The sequence below is a fragment of the Xiphophorus hellerii genome, chromosome 19, assembly GCF_003331165.1.
Source record: "Xiphophorus hellerii strain 12219 chromosome 19, Xiphophorus_hellerii-4.1, whole genome shotgun sequence".
In the NCBI taxonomy this organism is placed as follows: Eukaryota; Metazoa; Chordata; class Actinopteri; order Cyprinodontiformes; family Poeciliidae; genus Xiphophorus; species Xiphophorus hellerii.
The window spans coordinates 17,861,962-17,885,841 of record NC_045690.1 but is presented as its reverse complement, the minus strand read 5'-3'; the positions used below and the strand labels follow the sequence as shown (position 1 = coordinate 17,885,841).

At 42.9% G+C, this 23,880-nt stretch overlaps 1 protein-coding gene across 4 annotated transcripts in view; it reads right to left on the bottom strand.

Annotated features, from left to right (window-relative positions):
- The window catches only part of pcnt (pericentrin), a 45,167-nt gene that overhangs the window by 19,355 nt on the left and 1,932 nt on the right, over nucleotides 1-23,880 (bottom strand). For 3 of the 4 annotated variants that reach the window (XM_032547000.1, XM_032547002.1, XM_032547001.1), the window contains exons 2-31: nucleotides 18,190-18,219; nucleotides 15,295-15,471; nucleotides 14,803-14,949; nucleotides 13,759-13,908; nucleotides 12,798-13,678; nucleotides 12,343-12,696; nucleotides 11,249-11,651; nucleotides 10,710-11,126; nucleotides 10,404-10,619; nucleotides 10,226-10,321; nucleotides 9,991-10,134; nucleotides 9,550-9,805; nucleotides 9,368-9,447; nucleotides 7,513-7,801; nucleotides 7,139-7,239; nucleotides 6,825-6,936; nucleotides 6,505-6,631; nucleotides 5,316-5,435; nucleotides 5,167-5,230; nucleotides 4,952-5,056; nucleotides 4,759-4,870; nucleotides 4,636-4,676; nucleotides 4,268-4,553; nucleotides 4,040-4,190; nucleotides 2,726-3,179; nucleotides 2,391-2,588; nucleotides 2,227-2,298; nucleotides 1,475-1,579; nucleotides 1,052-1,204; nucleotides 258-404 (exon numbers count right to left, since the gene is read on the bottom strand). In XM_032547000.1, coding sequence (XP_032402891.1) covers nucleotides 258-404; nucleotides 1,052-1,204; nucleotides 1,475-1,579; nucleotides 2,227-2,298; nucleotides 2,391-2,588; nucleotides 2,726-3,179; nucleotides 4,040-4,190; nucleotides 4,268-4,553; nucleotides 4,636-4,676; nucleotides 4,759-4,870; nucleotides 4,952-5,056; nucleotides 5,167-5,230; nucleotides 5,316-5,435; nucleotides 6,505-6,631; nucleotides 6,825-6,936; nucleotides 7,139-7,239; nucleotides 7,513-7,801; nucleotides 9,368-9,447; nucleotides 9,550-9,805; nucleotides 9,991-10,134; nucleotides 10,226-10,321; nucleotides 10,404-10,619; nucleotides 10,710-11,126; nucleotides 11,249-11,651; nucleotides 12,343-12,696; nucleotides 12,798-13,678; nucleotides 13,759-13,908; nucleotides 14,803-14,949; nucleotides 15,295-15,471; nucleotides 18,190-18,219 — 5,988 coding nt within the window. The remainder of the gene's footprint in view (nucleotides 1-257; nucleotides 405-1,051; nucleotides 1,205-1,474; nucleotides 1,580-2,226; nucleotides 2,299-2,390; nucleotides 2,589-2,725; nucleotides 3,180-4,039; nucleotides 4,191-4,267; nucleotides 4,554-4,635; nucleotides 4,677-4,758; nucleotides 4,871-4,951; nucleotides 5,057-5,166; nucleotides 5,231-5,315; nucleotides 5,436-6,504; nucleotides 6,632-6,824; nucleotides 6,937-7,138; nucleotides 7,240-7,512; nucleotides 7,802-9,367; nucleotides 9,448-9,549; nucleotides 9,806-9,990; nucleotides 10,135-10,225; nucleotides 10,322-10,403; nucleotides 10,620-10,709; nucleotides 11,127-11,248; nucleotides 11,652-12,342; nucleotides 12,697-12,797; nucleotides 13,679-13,758; nucleotides 13,909-14,802; nucleotides 14,950-15,294; nucleotides 15,472-18,189; nucleotides 18,220-23,880) is intronic. The other variant, XM_032547003.1, reaches the window with a different exon arrangement.

The following is a 23,880-nucleotide window of genomic DNA, read 5'->3' as shown; positions in this document are numbered from 1 at the left end:
AACATCTATTGCAAAAATAATTATAAGAATGATCCAGCATCTCCACTGTAAATGCAATATGAATTTTGCATTTTGTTATGGTGCAAATCTTATCTGTAAATCAGTTATATATATATATGACTGAATCATTTAAGCGATTCAGTCATTGGAATCAACATCAAATGTTATTTTACACCTTCCATCTGCACCATGCAACGTAAAAATGGGCAAGACATATAAGATGAGTAAGAGATGTTATGTACAGGTGTTTTCAGTACCTGAGCAACTACAGCCTCCAGTTGCTGCAGCTGGGTGGTGAGCTCGCTCATTTTGCTTGTATAGATCTGTTCCTTTTCCTGCTGCTGAGAGGTGAAGCTCCGCCTCAAATCTTCAAGCTCCACCTTTTTCCGTTCTTCAAATTCAGTCTTCGATGGCAACGATGTGGTTCCATGAAGCAGAAGATGTAGAGCGAAAAAGAAAAAAAGAAAGAGGGGGAAAAAAAAGCAGTAACACCTTGTAAGTTATACTTTCCTCAAATCAGTGGCCATCTGCCTGAATGCCTGGCTGCACATTTGAAATGGTCAACAATTAAATACCCATTTTCTGCCTTAAAACCGTTGGCATTAGAGAATAAATCCAATCCCTTTTAGCTGTGGTTCAGATGAATGAACGGAAACACATGCGCAGCCCAGAAGAGCACAGATTGAGAATGGAGACAGACGGACGTCAACACTTGTACATATATGCTGGTGGAATTAGGAGAAAACTGGGTTTGAGTAAAGCTCAAATGGGACAGAGTCCAAGCGAGGGAACTATCCGCTGAACTGGTGCAGCTGGAGCTTAAAGAGGGCATCACAATCGGCACACACACTGTAGCTCCAGATAATCCTTCGCTATTATGTAATATTTCCAAACAAGAATGCAGTATTCTAGTGACTACATAACATTTAAAAATAATAAGGAAAAAACAGAAAAGATTTAAAACATAGGGTAAAATAAACTGAAGAGATCAGTCTAACATTTCTGAGAGCCTCATCTTTCTCTTCTCATTCCTGAATAATTTAGTTTTTACCTTCAGATGGTTAATCTTGTCCTGAAGTCGCTCTTCCGATTGAACTTTGAGGAGCTCCACCTCTTCCTGGAAGCGCTGCCGTTGCCTTGCCGACTCTTCTTCCAACTCCCGGCGACAGGCGTCCAGTTCACATGCAGAAATTCCCCTCAGCTCCTACAACAGAAATCCACACAATTATAAATGGCATGGTTTGCAGCTGGCAACAACTTTAGTACGTCAAAGTTGTAAAAAAAAAAATAAAAATTTTAAATACCCAGCATATACAGAGAAACATGCCGTTATAGAGGATAAACAATGTTTTAGTGTAATCCCTTCTCTAATGGGCTGTAAGAGCCACCAGTACAAGAGCTTTAGAGGAAACTATTAAAGAGCATCCACAGTTCATACACAATTATAATCTGATCATTTATGTCTAGCACACACCTGAAGCTGACTTTGATGCTGTTCTATAAGCTGCTCCTTTTCAACACTGTAGGTGTGCGAGAGCTCCTGCAGGGCCGCGCCGTGTTGCTGCTCCAGTTCCAAAACCTGAAAGACAGAAGAAAAAAAAAAAAAAATTGAAACATTTAAAGAAAAAGTTCTGAAACTACTTGGGTCTTAAGTTAGTTACCAGAAAATTGTCATTTTTGTTTGAACCCCATTTTGCCCATATTTGCTTTAAGTTGCCTGTAAACAGCTGTTAGTGTCTCAACGAGCAACCACAAACTTCAAAAGTTGACACAAAAACTTCTACAGTGATTGTCCTGAATGCAGGGACCATCGGCTCCCTGTTTTTGGCCCCTGACCCTTAATGGTCACCAGCTGAAATAAAGCACTAATATCTTGGTCATGTCTGGATAACAACCATGCGGGCTCAGCTTCCTTCAGCTTATTTGCTACAACAGGCCTCTTCTTAATTAAAAAAAAAAATAAAATAAAAAATCAAGCTAGTCGTTTGCTTCAGAAAAGGCCAATGTTAATTACTTTGACTTTAAACTCCCCTTTTCTCTTTCAAACCTAGTATTTTTGTCCTAAAAAAATGATGATGGGCAGGGGATATTTTCAGCAAACCCGTTCCCTAAATTGAAAGCTCATAATATAAAAATATAAGAATGAATGCAGGACATAATAGGCTTCTGATTTTTGGCTTTGCGACTTAAAAAGGAAAATCAAATGGACTTTGAGGAAAGCTGTACCTGCTGCTTAAGTGCTTCCAATGCTCTGCAGTGTTCTGTATCCAACGTCTCTTTCTGAGCCGTCAGCTCCATCTGCGAAACAAATTAATGTGAAATATCAACCAACTATTTAGTTGTCATGTTTTCATAGATTGAACCTCAATAATGAGGCTATAACTCCTTACCTTGTGAACGTGATTGAGCTCAGCTGCCATGGCCTTGAACTTGTCCATGTGAACCTGAGCCAGCTCTCTCTTCAGCTCCTCCCTGACGGACAGCTGCTCTGCAGTCTGACGCTCCATCAGCTGTTTGTGCTCTGAACTCCTGGAAATCAGATCCTGGCGATGTTTCTCCTCAAGCCGATTCATTTCATCACGCAAAACCTGTGATAAAGTTGAATACATGAAGTGCTAAACTGGAAAAAAAAGGTCAATGCTTGCCCTGTAAATGTTTGAGTACTTCCATTCATTGTACATACTAAACTCAACCATATTGGGTTAAATGGCTTGTCTCTACTTACTTGCACTTCTTTTAAGTATGTGGCCTCCAAAGTGTCCATATTTCCCAGCATTCTCTTTTCCAGTTCATCCCTCTCTTCCTGGTGTCTGTGCGCCAATTCTGCCTCCAAAGCCTCCAACTGGGCCTGACTGGTCTCCTTGAAAGCAGCTTCCAGTTTTTTAAGGTCCTCCATTCGTTTAGAATCGAGGGCTGATTCCAGAGCAACAAGCTCAGCTTTGTGCTTATTGTCAAGCTCTTTGACCACAGCTGCGAGCTGATCTCTGTGACAGGCACCGAGTGAGTCCAGCTGTGCTTTGTGTTTGGCATGGAGCGCGTTCATCTCTTCAGAGTGCTTGTTTAGGAGCCTTGACCTCTCATCTTCAAGCTCGGCTTTATGCTCGTCTTCCAGCTCTGCCACAAACTTTTCACAGCTCTGCACCAAACGCTGCTCCAACTCCGCTTTCTCCTCGTCAAACCTGGAGACATGGGCACAGGAAAACAAGCTCAAAGGAAAGTAAAAGAAAGCAGCCGGCTTTCATTTGTTTGTTAAATAATTATTAGTGAAACTTGTTTGCATTGCAAAAACAAAATTTTAACCAAGGATTTTTGTCTAGTTTGTATTGCAAATATTTTTTAGCATGCTTACATTAAGACAAAATAACTTAAAAGTAACTTTACAGAAAGATAAATAAGCTTATTTTAAGTCAATAAATATTGAATATAGATACAAAAAAAAAATTCTCCACTTAAAACAGAAAAAATGTCCAGTTACAAGTGAAAAAGAGTCAGACGGTAGAATTAGTACCTTTTTATGCATATTCAGGAATTATTGACTTAATTAAGCTTCTAAATCTCTGCTGAAATGCTACTTTAAGATTATTTTTATCTTAATTCAAGTGTACTAAATTTTTTGTACTAGAAACTAGACAAAAATTATTGTTTTCGCAGTGTAGCGGCTACTTATAATATAATCATTTAATCTTTGAGATTAAACATCGTAAGTTTACATTTCTCTGCTCCCTTAAATGGAGTTCAGGCTCCCTGAACATGGGGATTTCAACTTCATTAAAAGAATTAATGACAATATAATATTAGTGTACACCGATGCTACTTATGCAATATCCGTCAGAAACATAAATCCAACTACTCCTTCACATCACTGATTTGGGGGTAATTATCCTGCCAATTACTAACTAAAGCCAATTTCTTGTTTCTGATTTGTGCATCTCTAGTCCTTAATATAAATAAGGACTAGTTGGATTTTCTTCATGTACTTTCAGATATAATAAAATAACCCTAATGACAGCAAACACAACCCCGACATGTTAGATCTGACCTTTGCTGGGATAGTCGAAGCTTCTCCTCGCTCTGCTCCTGAAGCAGAACTTTGAGCTCTTCTGTTTCTTCAGCCATGCAGCTCTTTGCCTTTTGCAGTTCGTTGTTGTATTGAGCCTCCAATCGTTGTTTTATCATCAGAAGCTGTGGGCCTGGAAGACAAAGTTGTTTTTTTTTTAAAACAGAAGAACTCAAATGTAACCAACGTAGCTCGTGTAAGATAGCTGACCTTCATCATCGTCCAGAGAAAGTTCAAGAGACTTTAACTTCTCTCTTTCTTTCTCAAGAGCTTCTTCAAGGCATTTCTTTTCCCTCTCGAGGTCTGACCTCAAAGCAGAGATCTCGTTTTCATGTTTCTGTTGAAGCTCTTCTCTCCGCTTCTTCGGATTTTTCTCCTCGTGATCAGTTTCATGGTGTTTACTCAGAGCAGCAAGGTTGTTCTCAAGTGTGTGGATGATTGTCATCCCTGTCTGCAGCTCCTCAGTGAGACGCCACATCCTCTGTTCTACCGCAACCTGATTAAGGATGAAAACACTGAAATAAGGACAAAAATGCTGACAAAATTCAAATCAAATGTTACAAATTGATTTTCCTTACCTCTACCTGCCTTTCTGTCTCCAAATGCACTCTGGTGAGATCTGTGCGAAGATTTTCTTAACGTTAAGATCTCTCAAAAAGGAAAGTGAGCATTTATTTGCTTAAACTGTAATTGTGAGGCACCTTGTAAATGACTTTCAGAAAGTTTGGCTCGGAGTTGCTCCAACTCCAGGGAATGACGCGTCTTCATCTCTTGCAGCTCTTCGTAGTAATGGTCCGTGAGGTCAGAGCGCACCTGGGAATCGACGACAAAGACTCACAATCTGAAGGGTCAGATTTATGCTTTAGCTTACATGAAACCAACATGGTGCCTCACCTGCTGCAACTCTTCTTTATAAGAAAGAGCCAAAGAAGATTCCAGCTGGGAAAGGTCCATTGCATGCTTCTCCTCCAGCTCAACACGCAAGTTGTCAAATAATTCCTTCAAAAGAGAAAAGCCAACACAATGATGGATCTTGACAGAGAAAACCAAAAAAATAAATGAATAAAAACATCACATTTTTTAACATTAAATCTTCTCCAGATTCTTACAGTGTGAGCAATAGATGCATCTCTTTTATCCTTCTCTTCCTCAGCCAGAATGTGATGCATCGCGCTGAAATCAAGACGAAAGGAATGAATGCTCTAATATATTTATACAGCACTGGAGAAACAGTTCATATTTAGGCCTACCAACATACCTGTCATCTGCAGTTTTCATCACAGATTCCTCCAAGGCACTTTCGACCAGCCTCAGCTGGAGAAGAGCTATTTCCTCTTTGTAGGTCTCCTCTGACGCGTGCAGCCGCTTCTCAAAATACCTATAAGGAGGAATTACCTTGTGAGATTCTTGCACAACATAGCAGAGCTAACACTGTTAACAGATTCAGCTATAGCACAAAAGTATGAATGAACTGGTTACCTGTATCAAGGTATACCAAAGTTTTTAAAATATGTATGTTTGACAATATACAAACAGCAGATTTGTCTAATTTATATAAAATGGTGGACCGCAACTTAAAAAAAAATTTATTGTCAAAGTTTTTCCAAGTCAAATAAAATGCAGTTTGTAACTGAGTCAATAAGCAGATCTATATATAGTGATTTGTATTATAATATACAGCAAATTATACTTTGAGTAGAAACTGAAACATTTTTGCTGTGGTTCATCCCACCTTACATATACAGATGCTGCTACAGTCAACATGTCTTGACACAAATAAACCAGCGGCCTTACATTTCACTCTCTTCTGACCATCATGAAAATGTCATAAAAAGATAATTATCTGCTGTACAGTTTACACTTGCTGGTGAAACAAATAAATAAATTTACCCAAAAGGTATGTTCTGATTTTTATATATTTTTTGACCAAGTCATTTGATTTTTAAATGCAACTTTCTTTAGAAAGCAAGTCATAAGATGGCTTACTTACAGATTTGTATTTTGTTTTTTGTTTTTATTGTGGACTGAAATTTGAGATTAATCCAGCTGCTAAAAAATAAAAAGTCTAAGCCATCTACAAAAAAAAATAGATGCAAAGCTCTCAAGTACTAAATTTACTCTCCCACAGTGTTGCTTTTGCATAAATTAGATTTGTATGTTCTAATATTTATGAAGTATACTGCACCACTTTACTGTTTACTCCACACCTCATAGATCATTTTACACTGCATTCACTTAATTTTACTTTTGTCAAAATATTCCATAAATGTGTTAGAATGTTTTAACACCAGCAATATTATCCGTTTCACCTCTTTAGATCTTGTCATAATCTAGTTACTTTTAGTGTGAATACTGATACTGCTGTAGAAAAGTGCAAACACAGGAGATGTGAAAGGCAAGGTCCACGTTTAGGGTGTGAGACTAGGTGTGTGGTTATGTCGTCATACTTCCTGAGGTTTTCCAGCTCGACCTCATGCAGCTCTTTGATTTCTCGTTTCTGCTCGCTGAACTCCGTCTTGAGATGCTCAATGTCATCGACTTGAGACGAGCGAGCGATCAGCTGCTCTTTCAGCTCTGGAAAATGAAAAAATAGACAGAGAGAAGAGTCTAGTTTAATTTTATTTTCACTGTCGTATTTCACTCTGAACAACACCAGCTTATGAAGAAACATTTAATGCAACCTTAGTAGAAAGAAGAAGGAATCCATGGTAACAGACACATGGCCATACACACTTCTGCAGATGTCAGGTTGGTGTAATGATCTTACCCCCCAGCTCTTGACGGCTAGCTCTCATGCTCTCCAGCTGGGTCCACAGCTGACCCACTTCTTCCTCCGAGCTCTTTTTAAGCAAAGCCTTCTCTTCCTGAAGGTGCAAAACCTGAATGGCAAAGCAAAATTTCTTTTAAGATTAAACAAATGACGTTTCTGATGACTTAAATTAATGTTTATACACCCGAGATCAACATGACAGAACAAAACATTAACTCTCAAATTTAAACCTTAAAACAATCATGAACATGTCATTTTTAAGCAAGAAATGAGCTCCAAATCGAAGTGACATTGTTGTAAAGTCAACCAACCTCTTGCTGCAGTTGCTGCTCTTTTTCCTGAAGGTGGCGTACTTGCTGCTCTTTTTCCTGCAGAGCCCTCTCATGACTACAAACCAACATCTCCAAAGAATCTAAGTGGTATTCACAGAACAAGACAATTTTTAATTCAATGGAGAGAAAAAAAACTGCATTTTGCCACATAAAAAATGCAGAATAATGATGCAACAGCAATTGAGAGTCTATGATTAAATGGATAAAATGTAATTTTACCCAATTTCCTAATGTCCGTATAAAGTCAGATATGTAAAATGTGTTTGTATTTTTGAAAACTTAAAACTAATCGGGGGGTTTTTTCTGTTCTTTTCCCCTCAGACTTGAAATGGAAGATAATTTCGACTACATACTGGCAGCAGCCTCTTTGTCAGCCGAGGCTCGCTTCAGGTCTTCTTCTAGTTTCTGGATCTGCTCTGTCCTGGAGGTTTGGAGTTCCTCCAGAGCTGCCGTCGCCTCCTGCAGGTCAGACTGGCTCTGAGACAGAGCCGCCCTGGTATCTGCCAGAGCTCTGCTCGTTTCCGCCAGGGAGGCCTGGGTGTTGACCAGTTCTGTCTGCGTGGCATTGAGTCTGTTCTGAATCTCTGATAGAGACCTTTGGCTGGTTGTTTCAGCCTCCGTCTCCCACTGTGCTCTCAGAGCCTGAGAAAAAAAATTAAAAAATTCTTATTAGCTTTTAAATAAAGTGACAATGAGTGAAGCAATGATTTGCAAAGATAATTGCCGTTTATTATCTTAGTGCTTTAGCGCATCTTATTTTGTGACCAACAAAGTAGCAAATAATCATGAAATGGAAAGAAAGTAATGCATAGTTTTTGAAATCTAAAATGTGCACAGCTTTTTTTTAAATCATAATTACTTGACCAAGTTGGTCACATGGAGATCAGAGCAGCATAGTAACAATGAAAACAAACACATATTAAAATATGCTTACAGAACACAGACAGCACTTGCTGCCAAGATATTATCATCATTTTAAAAGTCCTTCAATGTTGCAAGGGTTTGAAGTTAAAGTTTAGATTGCAAGTTGTTCCAGGCATGACGTGCTGCAAGCCAAAACGTCTTCTTACCGAGTTCATACTTTAGAGATGACAAATTACAGAATTTCCATAGTACCAAGATTGTAACTTCCATGTTTCCTTGTAAGGCGACAAGATACACAAGGTGTGGTAACTAGAAATGTTTTATGATAAACACATACCAAGGACTGAACAGTCATATAAAGATGACCAGATAATTTTAGAATAAAATACACAATGATGTCACAGTTGGTAATAAATCAACGCCCCATGGTATACACTAACTAGCACGCAAACACAGTGGAGTGAAGTGTTCATATACAATCAATCTCCATGGTTCACAAGAGGCAGAAAAGAGGCCTCCAAATATCTCATTTCTATTTTACACAAAAGAAAAAGCGGGCCTTATTTCTATTGTACAATCTGAAAAGAATTATGTTATTTTTTAATTTAAGGACTGAATACGGCCCTTAAAAGCTATAGCTACAAATGATCATTAATTAAAAATCTTAGACACCAACTATTGGTTTTTCACTTCCTAGTTAAGTTTTCTCATTCAGTGGATGACTTTGACTGTGTTTTCAATCAATATACCTCATACAAGGTCCAATATGGAACCATTTACCTTCAGAACTCACCAATAAGAGGTTAATGAAATCCAACTGTGTAAATTAGTTTTGCCTTACCAGCAGAATGGCATGTTTGGCAGACAGCTAACTGTACACGTCACCCTTAGCTCGCCATTTCTGAACTGAGAAGAGTGGTGGTGGCAAAATCAAGAAGTGGGTATACCTTTCTTCAGCAGGAAAGGGAAAGTAAGTCATAGTTGATGGGAAGGTGAATAGAACTAAAAACATGTAAATACTGGCAAAGGCTCTTAGAAGCAGTACAAGATTGATTATTAGGCCAAACCCACACCAATTGATCATCACAGGGAAGACTTAAAAAACTTGAGCTCCTTTTAATTTTCAGTCTCTATATGAAAAGCTGGTAGAGACAAAACCCTAAACTCCTTCAGTTAAAGATGGTTTTTCAAAGTAAGACTAAGACACTTGTAACATTTTGAAAACACTGCATCGTTTCCATTTTACAACTTTGTGTTACTTTGTTGATCTGTCACATTCACAAACTTGAGAAAATAAAAACATCAAGTATGAAACAATATTAGAAAGACGAAAACAAGCTCAACCTGTATTTCTTTAATTTGTTTCTCCTCCAATCCAGCTCTCTCCTGAGCAAAACGAGTCTCAAAACGCTGCTTCAACTCATCTAAACATTCACAAATACAAAGGGAATAAAATTTATTTACAAAAAAATAAATCATAGAGCAAACATATCTGCAGAGAGCTGCTACAGTTTGCTTGTACTCACCAATCTCTTGCTGGTGTAGCTCCTGCAGCCGGTCTTGCTGCTGCTGATTCTGCTGTTTGATCGAATCCAGGCCCGACTGATACCGGGCCTGAAGAAGAGCACTTTCCTGAGTGAACTTCTCCCTCATAGCAGCCTGGAGCTCCTCGACAGCAGATTCTTGCTCTTGCTGAACGTTTGCTTGTGAAGTCTCCAGCTGAGACGTGTGAGCTGTCGTCAGGCTCAGACGTAAAGCTTCGAGCTCCATGCTCTTCTGGGTCTAAACACAGATTGCTTATTGGAGACTTAATGTGTTTTACTAGCACAGACTGTATAGTGTTGTCAGGCTATGTTTAAACATTTATATGAAACAAACATTTATCCTTTTTTTTATGCAGAAGAAATAATGTCACAAAAGTTTTTTGTTTTTTTTTCCCCCCTGAAATTGTGGATTTTAAAACATACCTGCACCTGATGCATCTCGGCTTGGTGGGCAGCTTCCATGCTCTCCCTCAGCTCCAGGGTCACCTCTGTCCTCAGATGTTCGAGCTCCTCGTTGTGTTTGGCCTTCAGTTCTGACATCATCCTCTCATGCTCCCGTTCCGTTACCTGAGGGAAAATCAGAATAAGGAATGAGTAAACTACAAACAAAAGAGAAAAAGTTGTATTTTTTTGATCTGCCAGAGAGACTGACTGATACCTCTTTGATGAGGCCGATCTGTTGCTTCTGCTCTTCCTCCATAACGACCCGCTGCTTCAGCAGCTCCGTCTCCAGGCGATCATTCAACTCAGAAATCTAGATATTTATTTAGGAAGAAATATTGAAACATCTATAATCATAATCTGAAGATCACATTTCTGAAGTTTGCAAATCCCACCTCTTGCTGATGTTTCTCTACCAATATTCTTATTTCCTGCTTTTGAGAAGCTCTAAGTTTCCCTGAAGCTTCCTCCACAGCCTGGGCCTGTTTCTCAACGACAGCCTTCACCTCCTTTTCCTTCTCTTTAATTTTTTCTTCCAGTAAACGAGTTGCGTCAATCAGCTTCTCCTTCTCCTGTCTCTCCTCCTCCCATTTTTCCTTTTCTTCAGCCAACTGTTAGATAACATTATTTGTCACACCAGTAAAGCAAAAAGAGCAAATCAAATGGAAAAATACATCACATTTATGCTATGTGCATCTCACCTGAAGATCCTTGGCTTTCATAATGTTCTCAAACTGCTCGAGTTCCTCCTCCAGGACCTGTTCCATCTTTTTTATCTGTTCATCCATCTGCTGTTCCTTCCTCTTCTCCTCCTCCCTCTGTTTTGCAGACAGAGCCTGCGCCTCCTCCAAACAGGCCAGGATTTCTCTCAGACTGTGAATCTGAGATTCCAGCTCATTTTTCGCGCTTTCAGCCGAGTCTAGACCGTCCTGGCTCTTCTGCAGTTCCTGCTGCAGTCTGTCGACTTCGTCTTGGAGCTTTAGAAACCACGACCGGGTCGCTTCAAGCTCCTTTGATACGGCATCGAGCTCGGCTACCTTCTGACTGAAGAGAGTTGTCGTCGTTTTCTGTTCCATCTTTGTCTCCTCTAGTTCTGATTTCAGCTGGTCACAGTAAGCCTTGAGATAGGGAGCAAACAAACGGAAAAACAAAATCACTGAATATGCAATTTGCATTAATTTGAAATCATAAGCATATTCATATTCACAGTGAACTGTGAACTCTTATTGAAGTGACATACCTGTAATGTTTGGATCTGGGGCTCATCACTCTGCTTTGAAACATCCGTGGAAGAATCTGGGCTCGACTTCGTCGCCTGCAGTTCCTCCTCATTTTGAGGAGCCAAGAGAGAAACCTCTTCCTCTGTTTCCTCATTTAGTTTTCCTGAAAATTCATCAACGTTTTCCGATGAAGAGACAGAAAACCTAATCAGGGATGTTTCAGCAGCTCTTCCAGCTTCTTGTCCCATCGATGTTGCCACGGTTTCGTTTTCCCTTCCTTCCATTAAGACTCCGTCTCTGTAGTCAGAGGTTTCCTGCTCATCAGTCCTGGAGTTCATCTCTTCCTCGGCCAGTCTCCGTCTCTCCCTCTCTTCTTCAAGTTCACAGAGAGCTTGCTGCAGTTCCTCTGTCACCTGGGCCCACCTGAGCAAAAAAAGGCTCAAGTTGTAAATTTAAACTTAAGATTATCAAACATAGGCTGCCTCTGAAAACAGATGCAATTAAATAAAAATAAATTAGGTCACAGAGAAACTCAAACAGGCATATAATTTTGAAATGGAAGAAAAATTAATTTTTTGTAAAAAAAATAAAAAAATTCTAATTCAAATCTGAAAAGTGCGGTGTGCCAAGCTGCTTACTGTTTAACGCTGGAGAAGAAAAATGTTAGAGAACGAAACCCGTCTGAACATAAAGTCAGATGTACAAAGAAATTATTTTAGTCAAATTTCTTGACATTGACTTTAGACAATGTTGCCCATCCCAGATCAAACCGTCTCTAATGACCCAGTCAAAGACCAGATTTTAATCTAAATTTGTGTTCAGGTTACCTTCACTTGATCTGAAGGAGCTATGGCTACTTTGCAAAAGAGAACAAAGGTTTTAGTCTGGACATATAAGCTGATTGACGAAGGATGAACGTACCACCACCTTTAAGCTTTCTAATTACAAATCAAAAAATATTTCATGCATCATTTTATTTCCACTTCTTAACCATGCTTTAGCTAAACCAATTCAAACCATATTAAACATCTGAAAGCCACCGTACATGTTTGTCTGTAAAAATTACAAACATGTGGTAAAAGAAATAAAACTATCTTCTATTATTTTCCGTTACCTGCTCCGTGCCTCCTCCAGTTCCTCTGCGCTCTTGAGGACTTCCTCCCTTAACACACCCAAGTCGCGCTCCTTCTGAGCCAGCTCCTCGTGCAGCTCCCCGCACTGCTGGCTCAGCAATTGTTTTTCCAAGTCGGTCTTCTCAAACTGCTGCTCGGACAGTTGACTCGAGCCCATTTCGCCGGAGCCGGAGCTGGGAAGCCACCGAGAGAAGAACTGGCCGCTGGAATCGCCAGCCTCTGAGACGGTGTACTGTGTGCTGTTGATGTTGTGATTGTTCTTGTTTTCTTCGCAGACACGGTATGAAATTGACAGCAGTGGCTGGTCACCGAAAACGTCGCTGTTGAGCTCGAAACTGCACAGAGAGGCAGAAAGAGGAAACGTTAATGCCATCCAGCGTTTAAACCGTGAAAAAACAAAAAACAAAACAGATTTCAATCCAACAGCTTCTGTTACCTGCAGTCTGCAGACATATCCAGGGGACTGGGTTGTTCAAAACCTTCATTTACCATTGAAGATTGTGAATGTGCCGGGGGAACTGAGGACAGGTACCGCTCCATCAGAATATCTCCTTGTACCGATGCGTCCAGATCCTCGCCATCAGCTCCACTTTCCAGGTGGGCTTCCTCTACCGTAACCTCCTCAGCAGTGATGGCAGCTTTGGCGTGGTTCTCCCGGTTCTTAAATGCTTTCAGTCCTTCCACCTCTTTCTCCCTCTGCTGAAGTTGTCTTTCGCTCTTATCCAGCAGCTGCCTGACATGCTCAACCTCCTCTTTGAGCGTTTGCATCTCATCCTCCAGTCTCTGTTTTTCTTCCTCAAGATTCTGGAGACGGAAAGCAGAGCCAGCAGAATCTAAATCAGATCTCCTCTCTGAATCCTCATTCTGAAGCCTCCGCCTCAGCTCCAACACTTCTCTGTTCAGTTCTTCCTTCTCTTCTTTGTACTGAAGCATGACAAGGCACTGGTTTTGGAGGTTTTGCAGTTGGGCCTCCCTTTCTTTTCGCTCCTCTTCCCTCTCCTCCTCCAATAATGAAAGCACGTGTCGGTTTCTCTCCATCTCCTTTGCTAGTTCGGCACTTAAACGTTGGCTGTTTTTCCTTTCTTCTTCCAGCTCAGACATCAGCTTGTGTAAAACCTTATCAATCTCAGTGTCACTGTCACTATTGAGGCCTTCTGGGCTCTGCTGGGAGCCATGGCCTGCATTTCCTGACCCCTCTGATGTTGCCTTTTTATGCCTGATGTTTGTAGGTTGAGAAGAGAGGCCATGGTGATGCTCCGCAACACCAAAGGCTTCGGCCCCAGGCTGACCTTTAATCCGCTGGAACTCTACGGTGGTCTGTATGAAATGAAACAATCAATATGGAGCTTTGAATTGTAAAAAAAAAAATAGCTCAGTCCTAAAATGCTTCCACTCACCTGCTGGAGCTGTTTCTGCATACCCTGGATCTGTCCAGCAAGACACTGAGCCTGCAGCTGCATCTGATCTCTACTCGAGAGGGCTTCTTGCAGCTTGTGGCTGAGCTTGGCAATTATTTCATTCCGCTTCTCGACAGCCTGCTGCAGGAGCTGCAGACATGGAGATTTAGGCAATTTTAGGAACGATCTAGACAAATGTTTTCATTCTTTCAAAAAAATTTGTTTTTAAGAGATAGGAAAATTCCATTTCTACAGGGGTTTGTGTAGCACTGATCATCTGGGCTTTAGAAACCATAAAACTGAATGGAATATGTCAAAATGGTTACATCTACACTTAGATCAAATTAATCAGTCCTTGAAGAAGTTTAAAAAATATATATATTTATATTTATCATTATGTCTCTTCTGACTGGAAGCAACAATATTGCTGAGTGGTCCAGTTAGAGAACTACACTAATAAATTCATTAACTATATGAGCAAGATTGGAGGCATCAATTAGCTCACCCACTCATTGGTTACCTAGCAACAACCTGTTGAGTACATGTGTAACAGCAGTTTCAGGGTTCACCACCGTGCCTCATAACTGTGTAAAAATAAAACGCAGTGGACTGAAGGGGAAAAAATGAAAACAAGAACTCGAGAGGAATCCGGATAAAACAGAAAAGGTCATCTCATCGGTTTATTCACCGGAAAAAAAACCGAATCGATAATTATTGATCGACTGATCTCATATCATGATGCGTTTTTCAGCCATATTGTCCAGCCAGCAAAGGCTGCGTCATAAGCTGTCAAAAACAAACTACATGGTCGAATTAAAATGTTTGATCTGAATCTGCCAGGGGAAGTGGAGTGCTGCACAAATCTATACGTCAAATAGGATTTATTTATAGGAGCGAATTGCAAGGAAGGAGAATGGAGCCGGGATATGCAAATGTTTGTCAGTAGTTTGTCTCTCCATTTCCACGGTTACAGTACCCAGAACTGGAAAATATATGTCTCCAAACTCCAGGAATCCTGAAGGTCTAGCCATTTATACTGAATACCTTGAGCTGCTCCTTCCCAGTGAGTGCAGCAAGCTCCTCTTCTCTCAGGTCCTCCAAAGGAGAGAGGCTTCCCTCCGGAGTGGAGAACTGATCCTCTTGTTGGTCATTCTGCTGGTTTTCTGATTTCTCAGAGTTTGAGCCGCCAGTCTAAAAAAAAAAAAAACAACAAATAAATTTCAACGAAACATTCAGAACAAATCCTGTATTAAAGGTACACTTCATGTAAACTGAACAGAAACAAGAGAGAAAACGACAAGTAGGAGAAAAGAAAAAAAGCAAATGATGCTTCAGTTAATCCTGGTCAGGTTGCTATGACAACAGGCCTTACAGGCAACATGATGGTTAGTGACCCAGTTCTCTAAAGTGTATGTGTACATGAATAACATTCAAAGAATAGAGACTGGATAAACGTGTGACACTAGATAGGACATATTTAAAATATATATGTATACATTAGCACAGTTTCCACAGAAGAACTTTACCCAACTTTACCTCTGAGCTGGTCTTGCCTTCGAGCGCTGCAGTATCGACCGACGGTGGAGGGGGTTCTACCCGATGGTCTTGCGTCTGGCCGTCATTCTTCGAGTCAACCTGGCCCTTCCCCTTCTGCGTCTTTTTCGCCGCCCCCGCACTGTTGCTTTTCGCCCGCTTCTTTTGGTAACTAGCAAACTGTGCAGGAAGGACAGTGACAGGTAGACAGATACATAGGTCAGGATCACAGAGCACCACCAAATCACCAGCATGGTGAAACTCAGGCGTCAAATATGGAGGGGGAAGGGAAAAAAAAAAAAATCTCCAGTCCAAATTTGAACCAAATTAGAGCAATGGGTTTTTGCGCACAAAGTGTATGAAGAGTTGAGTAGGAATTGTTGATAGAAAGCAATAGCAACCCATTGTGAGAAACTGCTAGTGAAGCAAGAAGAAATCCCAAAGTCGCACCCAAAATAGGGAACAGCGGAACCTGACGAGGCAGCCAAGTTCAAAATAACGTGAGCTTGCTAAAAATTCTCCAATCTCCAGAGAACTAGACCCCCACGAGATGAGCAGAATTTAATGACTCAGAATAACCTCAGCAGACCCGAAACAGAGGACCAGAAAGAAAGAAACTGTACTGAGTGATTTTCCTCAAGCAAAACTTTTAAGAAACATCTTCAAATCTTCTGAAACTTCTAACTCTATAAATCCATAATGGAAGGCACAATTCCAGATCGAGCCATGTAAAACATTAACTCCTGGATCCTTTTAGTTGCAGATTCTCTTCCCTTCCTCTTCTTATTTGCTGCCTCTCTTTCATGGCCCATCCCTTCCTTCAGCAGCTCGGATCAGACCCCAGCAGTAACCTCTTTGATAGAAACCCTGTCAGAGCTGTCCATCCATGCCGAAAACTGTGCAATTTACATATTTTCTTGCAGAAGGGTCAGAGGTCCCACTCCTTCCATAGCAGGTCAGCCGTTTTCTGGTCCTTGTCTAGATCGTATTTTCTGCTGGCTGATTGACAGCCTGCAGAACCCACCATCCTAGATCATGATCCGGAGCACAGGGATCCGCAAACTCTTGGAAAGATGATGGCACACGTCTAGACCAAGGATGGAGGTGGAGACTGGGAGAAGCATTCACACGGAGAGGAGGAGACAAAGCTCCATGTGTGGCAAGCAGCGGCGGAGTGCGCGTGCTCAATTCAATCCGAGATTACGCGCTCCCTGGAGACCTACTTGTTGCTCTGTGTAATGAGTCACATGCATGATGCATGACTGCACAGCATGTGCATGCGTATCAGGGTTTCTGCTCATGTTAAAATCATATTGTAGGTTTTGCTTTCTACTCCCAGATTGCGGGAGGCAGAGTCCAATCTGGGATTGTTTCTTCAGCTTCATTATCCTTTATGTCTACTCTAATACTAGCATGCTGGTTTGAGGCTCTTAATTAATCACTTGTCCGCCAGCCCACCGTCCATCCTTAGTGGTGTTCTGTGCTTCCGCCTGCCACACAACGTCAAATCTGTGGAAAACATCAGCCAGATGAGTTGTGTTTACCCCAAGGCCACTTCTGCACCGCTGAGAGTCTGACTAAGCAGCTAGCCTACTGTAATGAAAACAGGGTGTGGAAAAGGTTTTCAACAATACAAACGCTAAAACAAGCCGTGCAACTGGCTTAAAGGAAGTCCATTCTCTCAACCCAGGCCTTATTGGTGTTCAATCTTTGCACACACACATACACACAGAGCGCTTCTATTGTGGCAACATGAGAAAAATCAGAGCAACTGACAGCAAAGCATTACCATAGCAACATCTCCTGTGCGAAACACAGGCATAACAAAGAATCTGTAATCCTTTAGACCCACTGCCCCATCTGATGGTCTAAGATAAGAATTGCAGTGTACGTTCAAATGCATACTGAAGTATTATTTTAGATTGACTTTCTGAGTAATCTTTATATCTTTTTACTAGTGTATGTTTGTTTTTAATGAGCAGAGGTGAAAGTGAAAGTATTTATATGTTGCAGAAGAGTGATAACTGTCAAAACAGGAAGGCCCATCATAATAAACATTTGTGTGACCAATGTATTCACTACTATAAGAGGATAATAAATCTGCAGTGCAAATATTATTCTTCTACAAGGTGACCTAATTAGTTAAGGTAATTTATATGTATTATATAACAGATGTAGGCAGATTATCAATGTCATCACTCTGTTAGTAAAGTAACTATGTTAAAACGACAGCAAGCTACAAGGAATGGTGATGGGCAACACAGACATAGAACTGAGTCTCATCCATACATAATTCTATAGTAAACAAAAATTTTAAATTCAGGCTTTTGGTTATAAATCTATCACAGAAAACCTGCTTTTAAAGTAAAACTTTTTTATTAGCAAAACAGATACTAAAAGTCACCAATTATATTAGGTAAAGCAACTGTACTGGTAAATAGTATAAAATAATTCAATTGTATTTTTGAACATACATATAAGATCCATTAGTTATACCTGCTTGTCACCATTCGAATGCAGCAGACCATTTAGCAAAATAAGTCAGGAAATTACTGCTAAATGTTGCTATTGTTCAAACAAAGACCAGCTAAATGTAGGAGTAGCTTTGAAGCAAGTGTGCTTATTGTGAAGGTATCCCCCCCCCCAACTGAATAATTGTTGCTTTTCTTCCTTAAAAGTAAATAAATCATAAATCATGTTCAACATTTTTATCTTAAATTTATGTAATGGATTGTTATTTTAAGAGGCCTTACTTAAATAGTAATTTAACAGAATTACAGTGACAGGCCGCCACCCAAGAAAAACAATATATAGAAAACAGTAAAAGCAATAGACCAACAATCATCATTCCCAACACGAAGTAAAAAGTCTCAGCTAGTCACTACTTTCCATACTTACCGACTGGCTCCGAGGCATGTTGGATGAATTCTGTTATAAGAAATATCAACAGTTCATTGAAGTTGTTTGGGAGGTTTTTGCTTCATAATAAAAGTGGTGCTGCATTTTAAACTAATCATCTGCAATGAGGCTCACGGCATAATACATTAATTAGCTAGTCCAAATCAGCGACCCAGTTAGATGCACTTTTTACCCCCAATCTAACTTGTAGTTTTCAGTGCAAACCATTCATGACAATTGGCCCATAACTAATATGTAAAAACAGCTGCTTGATGCTGCTGAAGACATAGTAGCTACAAATTATTCATTAACCGGTGACCAACATTGCAGATCTTTCCTGGTAACGTAATGTTATGCATATAACTACTGTTCCCTGAAGGAGAGGAACGAGGTACAACACATAGAGTATGGGATATCACGCCCTGCGTGGCCTAACTGAAGACACCTTTAATCACGCCGTAAGGCAAATGACGTGTGATGATGGGTGGCAGGCCCCGCCTGCATATAAATACACCCCCATCACAGTCATTATTCAGTTCGATGGCCGCTCTTCACCGAGCCAGGCTGACTGGCGGGGCAGAAAAAAGGTGTTGTACCTCGTTCCTCTCCTTCAGGGAACAGTAGTTATATGCATAACATTACGTTCCCTTTCAGTCGATTCACTCGGTACAACACATAGAGTATGGGACATATATACACGCCCCGCGGAGCAGCCATCAAACCTAAGACAAAAGCACTGAGCTAGTTTGAAACCTCCAACCCAGCAGAAAGAACAGAATGAGCCACAGAAGGGGCTGTCACATCCAGACGATAAAACCGAACAAAAGTGTGCGGTGAAGACCAGCTGGCTGCAGCACAGATGTCACTCACAGGGACCCCTCTGAAAAGGGCCCAGGATGCCGCTACACCTCTGGTTGAATGTGCTCTCACACCATGAGGTAAAGGGAGGCCCTTGCTGTTGTAAGCCAGAGAAATAGCCTCCACGACCCAATGAGAGAGTCTCTGTCTGGAGAGAGCCTTGCCTCTAGCCGGATTGGCAAAACACACAAACAGCTGATCACACAGTCGCACATTCTGAGTACGATTGATGTAAAGTCTCAGTGCACGCACTGGGCACAGAAAATGCAGCCTTCTTTGCTCTTCAGAAGCAAAAGGAGGGGGATAAAAACTAGAAAGCTCAATGGTCATTGAGCTGTAATCCAAAGGAATCACCTTAGGGAGATATGCAGCATTTGGTCTTAAGGTGACCCTTAAACCATCAGCTGAAAACTGAACACAAGAGGGGTGCACCGAAAGTGCATGCAGGTCCCCAACCCGTTTTGTAGTTGCCAAAGCAAGAAGCAGAGCTGTCTTATATGATAGAAATTTCAAATCAACCAACTCAAGGGGCTCGAAAGGAGTGCTACAAAGAGCGTCCAAGACCACAGTAAGATTCCAGGAAGGAACATTAGATTTTATCCCTGGTCTCAGTCTACGGACCCCTTTTAAGAAACGCACAGCCAGGGGATGAGCACCTGGTGTCCCTCCATCAAGACCAACATGACAAGCCGAGATGGAAGCCAAGTAAACTTTAATTGTGGAGAACGAGAGACCCTTATCCACTAGCTCCTGTAGGAATGTCAAAACATCCACAATGGAGCACTGGAAGGGAGAAATGTTTTTGCTGTGACACCACTGTTCAAAAACACGCCATTTATACGCATATAACCCTCTCGTGGAAGCTGCTCTGGAGCTCTGAATGGTTGCAACCACATCTAAAGGAAGGCCTCTAGCTAACAAGCTGGACCTCTCAGCAGGTAGGCATGTAGCATCCACAATTCTGGGTGTGGATGAAATACTTCCCCCCCTGCCTGGGAGAGGAGACCCCTGCGGGCGGGGAGTTTCCAGGGCTTCATTACCAGCAAGCTGATTATTTCTGCATACCATGACTTTGCTGGCCAACGAGGGGCCACCAGAATCAAGGACAGGCCCCATCTGCGTACTCTCTCTAGCACTGGCAGAATCATTTCCACTGGGGGAAATGCATACAGAAGCACATTGGGCCATGGGTGAGCCAGGGCATCCACTCCCAGTGGAGCGCTGTGATCCGTTATGGAAAAGAATAGGGGACAGTGGGTGTTGGCTTTGGTGGCAAAGAGATCCACTGAAGCTTTGCCGAACCTTTGCCAAATCTGTACAACCACGGATGGATGTAGTCTCCACTCCCTCACCAGTGGGCCTCCCCTTGACAGCAGATCCGCCCCCAAATTCAGGTGTCCTGGAATATGAGTTGCTTTGACAGACAGAAAATGAATGCTGCACCACTGCAATAGTCTGTGAGATAATTTCAGCAAGGGAAGTGAATGAGTGCCCCCTTGTCTGTTTATGTAGGACACCACAGTGGTGTTGTCTGTCCTTATCAGAACATGCTGGTTCATCAGAACCTTGCAAAAATGCCTCAGAGCTAGCAGGACAGCTCGCAACTCCAGGTAGTTTATGTGGAGCTTGGATTGGGATAATGTCCAGACCCCCCTCACCGCAACGCCATCGCATATTGCCCCCCACCCCTTCAGAGAGGCATCTGTGGACAACACTTTGCGAAAGGACACCCTGCCGATTGGAGACCCACGGTATAGCAGACCGGGCTCTCTCCATGGGCGAAGGGCTGACATGCAAGAAGCAGTTATCGTCAGCCTTCTGTGCAGGTGCCGTGACGTGCACAGCCGGTGAGAGCGTGTCCACCGCTGTATTGGGCGCATTTTCAACAGTCCGAGTGGCACCACTGCGATCATGGAGGCCATTATTCCCATCAGCTGCAAGACAGTCTGGAAGCGCAGTTTGCACCCCAACTGAAACTGAGCTAGGCATCGATGAAACGCGGTCACACGATGCTCTGAGAGACGAGCTCGAGCTGACAGGGAGCATATTTCCAGCCCCAGGAATGAGAACTGTTGACTCGGGTTCAGTGAACTTTTTTGAAAGTTTACCGAGAAACCCAGCGCTTGAATGTGGGACAGCACCTGCGGCAGCTGTTCTGCAGCCTGCTCTCTGGAACTGGCTATTAAAGCCCAGTCGTCCAGATAAGCTAGAATGCGAATTCCCTTTTCTCTGAGAGGGGCTAGCGCTGTCTCCACAATTTTCGTAAATGTGCGAGGGGCAAGAGACAGACCGAAGGGTAAGACCAGGTACTCGTACGCTATTCCCTCGAAAGCAAACCTCAGAAAACGTCTGTGTTCTGGGTGTATTGCTACGTGAAAGTAAGCATCCGTCAGATCGATTGTTGCAAACCAATCGCCTGGGCCGACTGCGTTCAAAAGTTGCCTCAGCGTCAACATTTTGAATTTGAACTTGCGAAGGTGCTTGTTTAACACTCTTAAATCCAGGATGGGACGTAGCCCACCTCCCTTCTTCGGAACAACAAAATAGCGGCTGTACCAACCTCTTTTTGCTTCCGAAGTGGGAACCACACGCACTGCTCCTTTTGCCAACAACGTGTTTATTTCGTCTCTCAGAACTCTGGCTGCTTCGGTCCCCACAGTTGTGTTTATAACTGATTGGAACCTGGGCGGTCTTATCCGGAACTGCAACCGGTAACCCGTAGCAACGGTCCTTTCTATCCATGGGGAAAGTGCGCATGCGCGCCAAAAGGGTACGCGTGCAGCCAGACTGCTGACCTGATGCACTGTTGGGGAGGTGCTGCCCTCTGCTGGGATGGAGAGGAGTAGCTCCGTTTGACTGTTGTGCACGCTGTGGCACACAGTGCTTTGATTTTGATTTTTTGGCAAAGGAATTGCGCTCTTTATTGAAACATGTGGAACAGTTACACAAACATTCAGAACATTTTCTCTCGTTTCTTGAGAAACATTTAGCCCACTTAAACCTGGGGCTGAGAGTGCAAATTGTATGTGCGTTGGGGTGTTGTGCTTGGGAGACTGTGTTAGGAAAACGCAGCGCCTCTTGGGGCTGGAACCCTGAACAGAACAAACAAGATGCCTTTTGCGCATAAATGAATGAGTGGCGGCAATCAGGTCTCCCTGCTTCTGATGCCTCTCTGTTGCCACGCCGTCTCACGTCGTTAGGATGACTGAGGCTTTTTCTTCCGAGACGTCAAATCTCGTTGAAAACCCGGAGGGGGGCCTTTGCTCCAAGCCGACTGGCGGGGAGTATGCTTTTTCAACGGCTGTGAAATTGTAGTGTTCAGAGCTGCGGGGGGTGCTGCTCTCTTAGGTGGTGCCGGTGTCGTCACCGGCTTGCGTGCGCTCATGTTGGACCTGGACCTAGCGTCACGTCTGGGAATGATGCAACGAAGAGCTTCAGTTTGCTTTTTCTTAAGCTCGACCTTCGCTTGGATTGCATCAAGGGACTGCCCAAAAAGCCCATCTGTTGACACCGGCTCATCCAGGTATATGGCCCTGTCCCTATCGGGAACGTCAGAAAGCGTTAGCCATAAGTGTCTCTGAGCAACCACTGTGGAAGCCATCCCCCTCCCCAGTGAGAGCGCAGCACAGCGGGATGTGCGAAGAATATAATCAGCAGTGATTCTGATCTCATTTAAGAGGGGGATCAGATGGCTATCAGGAGGCATCTGAGCCCCTAGCTCGGACAAGCACATAGCTTGATAAGTTTGAAGCATGGTGGCCGAGCTCAGGGAGCGAGCAGTGGTTGCTTGAGCGCGATAGGTCTTCTCCAACTGAGATGCGGAAAACCTGCATTGTTTTGAGGGCAAGGTGGCAGAGCCGCCCACACCATGGTTGTATGATGGCGCCAGGTAAGCTGCCAAGGACGCCTCCATCGGTGGTAAATTAACCAGACCCGCTTTGTCAGCACCCTCCAGGTCCACATACTGCCCGTAGCCAGGCACTGTAACACGCGTGGACAACGGTTTGTTCCAGGACGACGTTAGCTCCGAGACAAAATCTGGGAACATGGGCAGGCGGTTTTTAACCGCAGCCGGCTCCATCGGAAGGTAGAATCCAGTGAAACGGGACACCTTCTGAGCAGGAGGAGGGGTGGGCCACTCGACGTCTAACTTATCAGCTGCACGACGGCAAAGGGAAAGGAACGATGTGTCGTCCTGACCCACCGGGGATGAAGCGGCAGCAGATGGACACTGACCCGCGGAAAAGTCGTCATCATCTTCCGAAAGACTGTGACTTTCCAGGCCGATGTCTAGCACGTCATCATCACCCTGAGCCTCGAGGTGATAATGAGATGGCGCTGCGTCCTGTACCGTTTCGGCTAACCCGTCCACATACTCCATATGGTCTGCCCAGCTGGAAGCAGGGGCTGCCCAGCTGGAAGTGGAAGCTTTGGCCCCTTCATCCTCGTCAGACTCGGACGAAACCGGATTCCTAGACTCGGACAGCAAGGGGTCTTGTTGCGACACGGTAGCCTCTCCCAGCACTTTCTGCACAAACTTGACCCGCCGTTCAAGCGTGGAGCGCCGAAGCTGGCTACAAAAAGCACAAGCGGTCGGCTCCGACAACGCTCTTCTGGCGTGGACAATTCCAAGGCAGACGGGGCATGCCTCGTGCTGGTCCTTTTCGTGAAGCGTGAAGCCGCACTCCTGAGGACAGGGGCGAACGGAAGACTTCTGCTTCGCCATTTTTTGCTTCGTGCTCATCCCGAACCACGAAACCAAAAAAAAAGTAAAAAATAGACAAACCGAAGAAACGACTAGCGCTCAGCGGGTAGACACGCTAACCAGAAGGC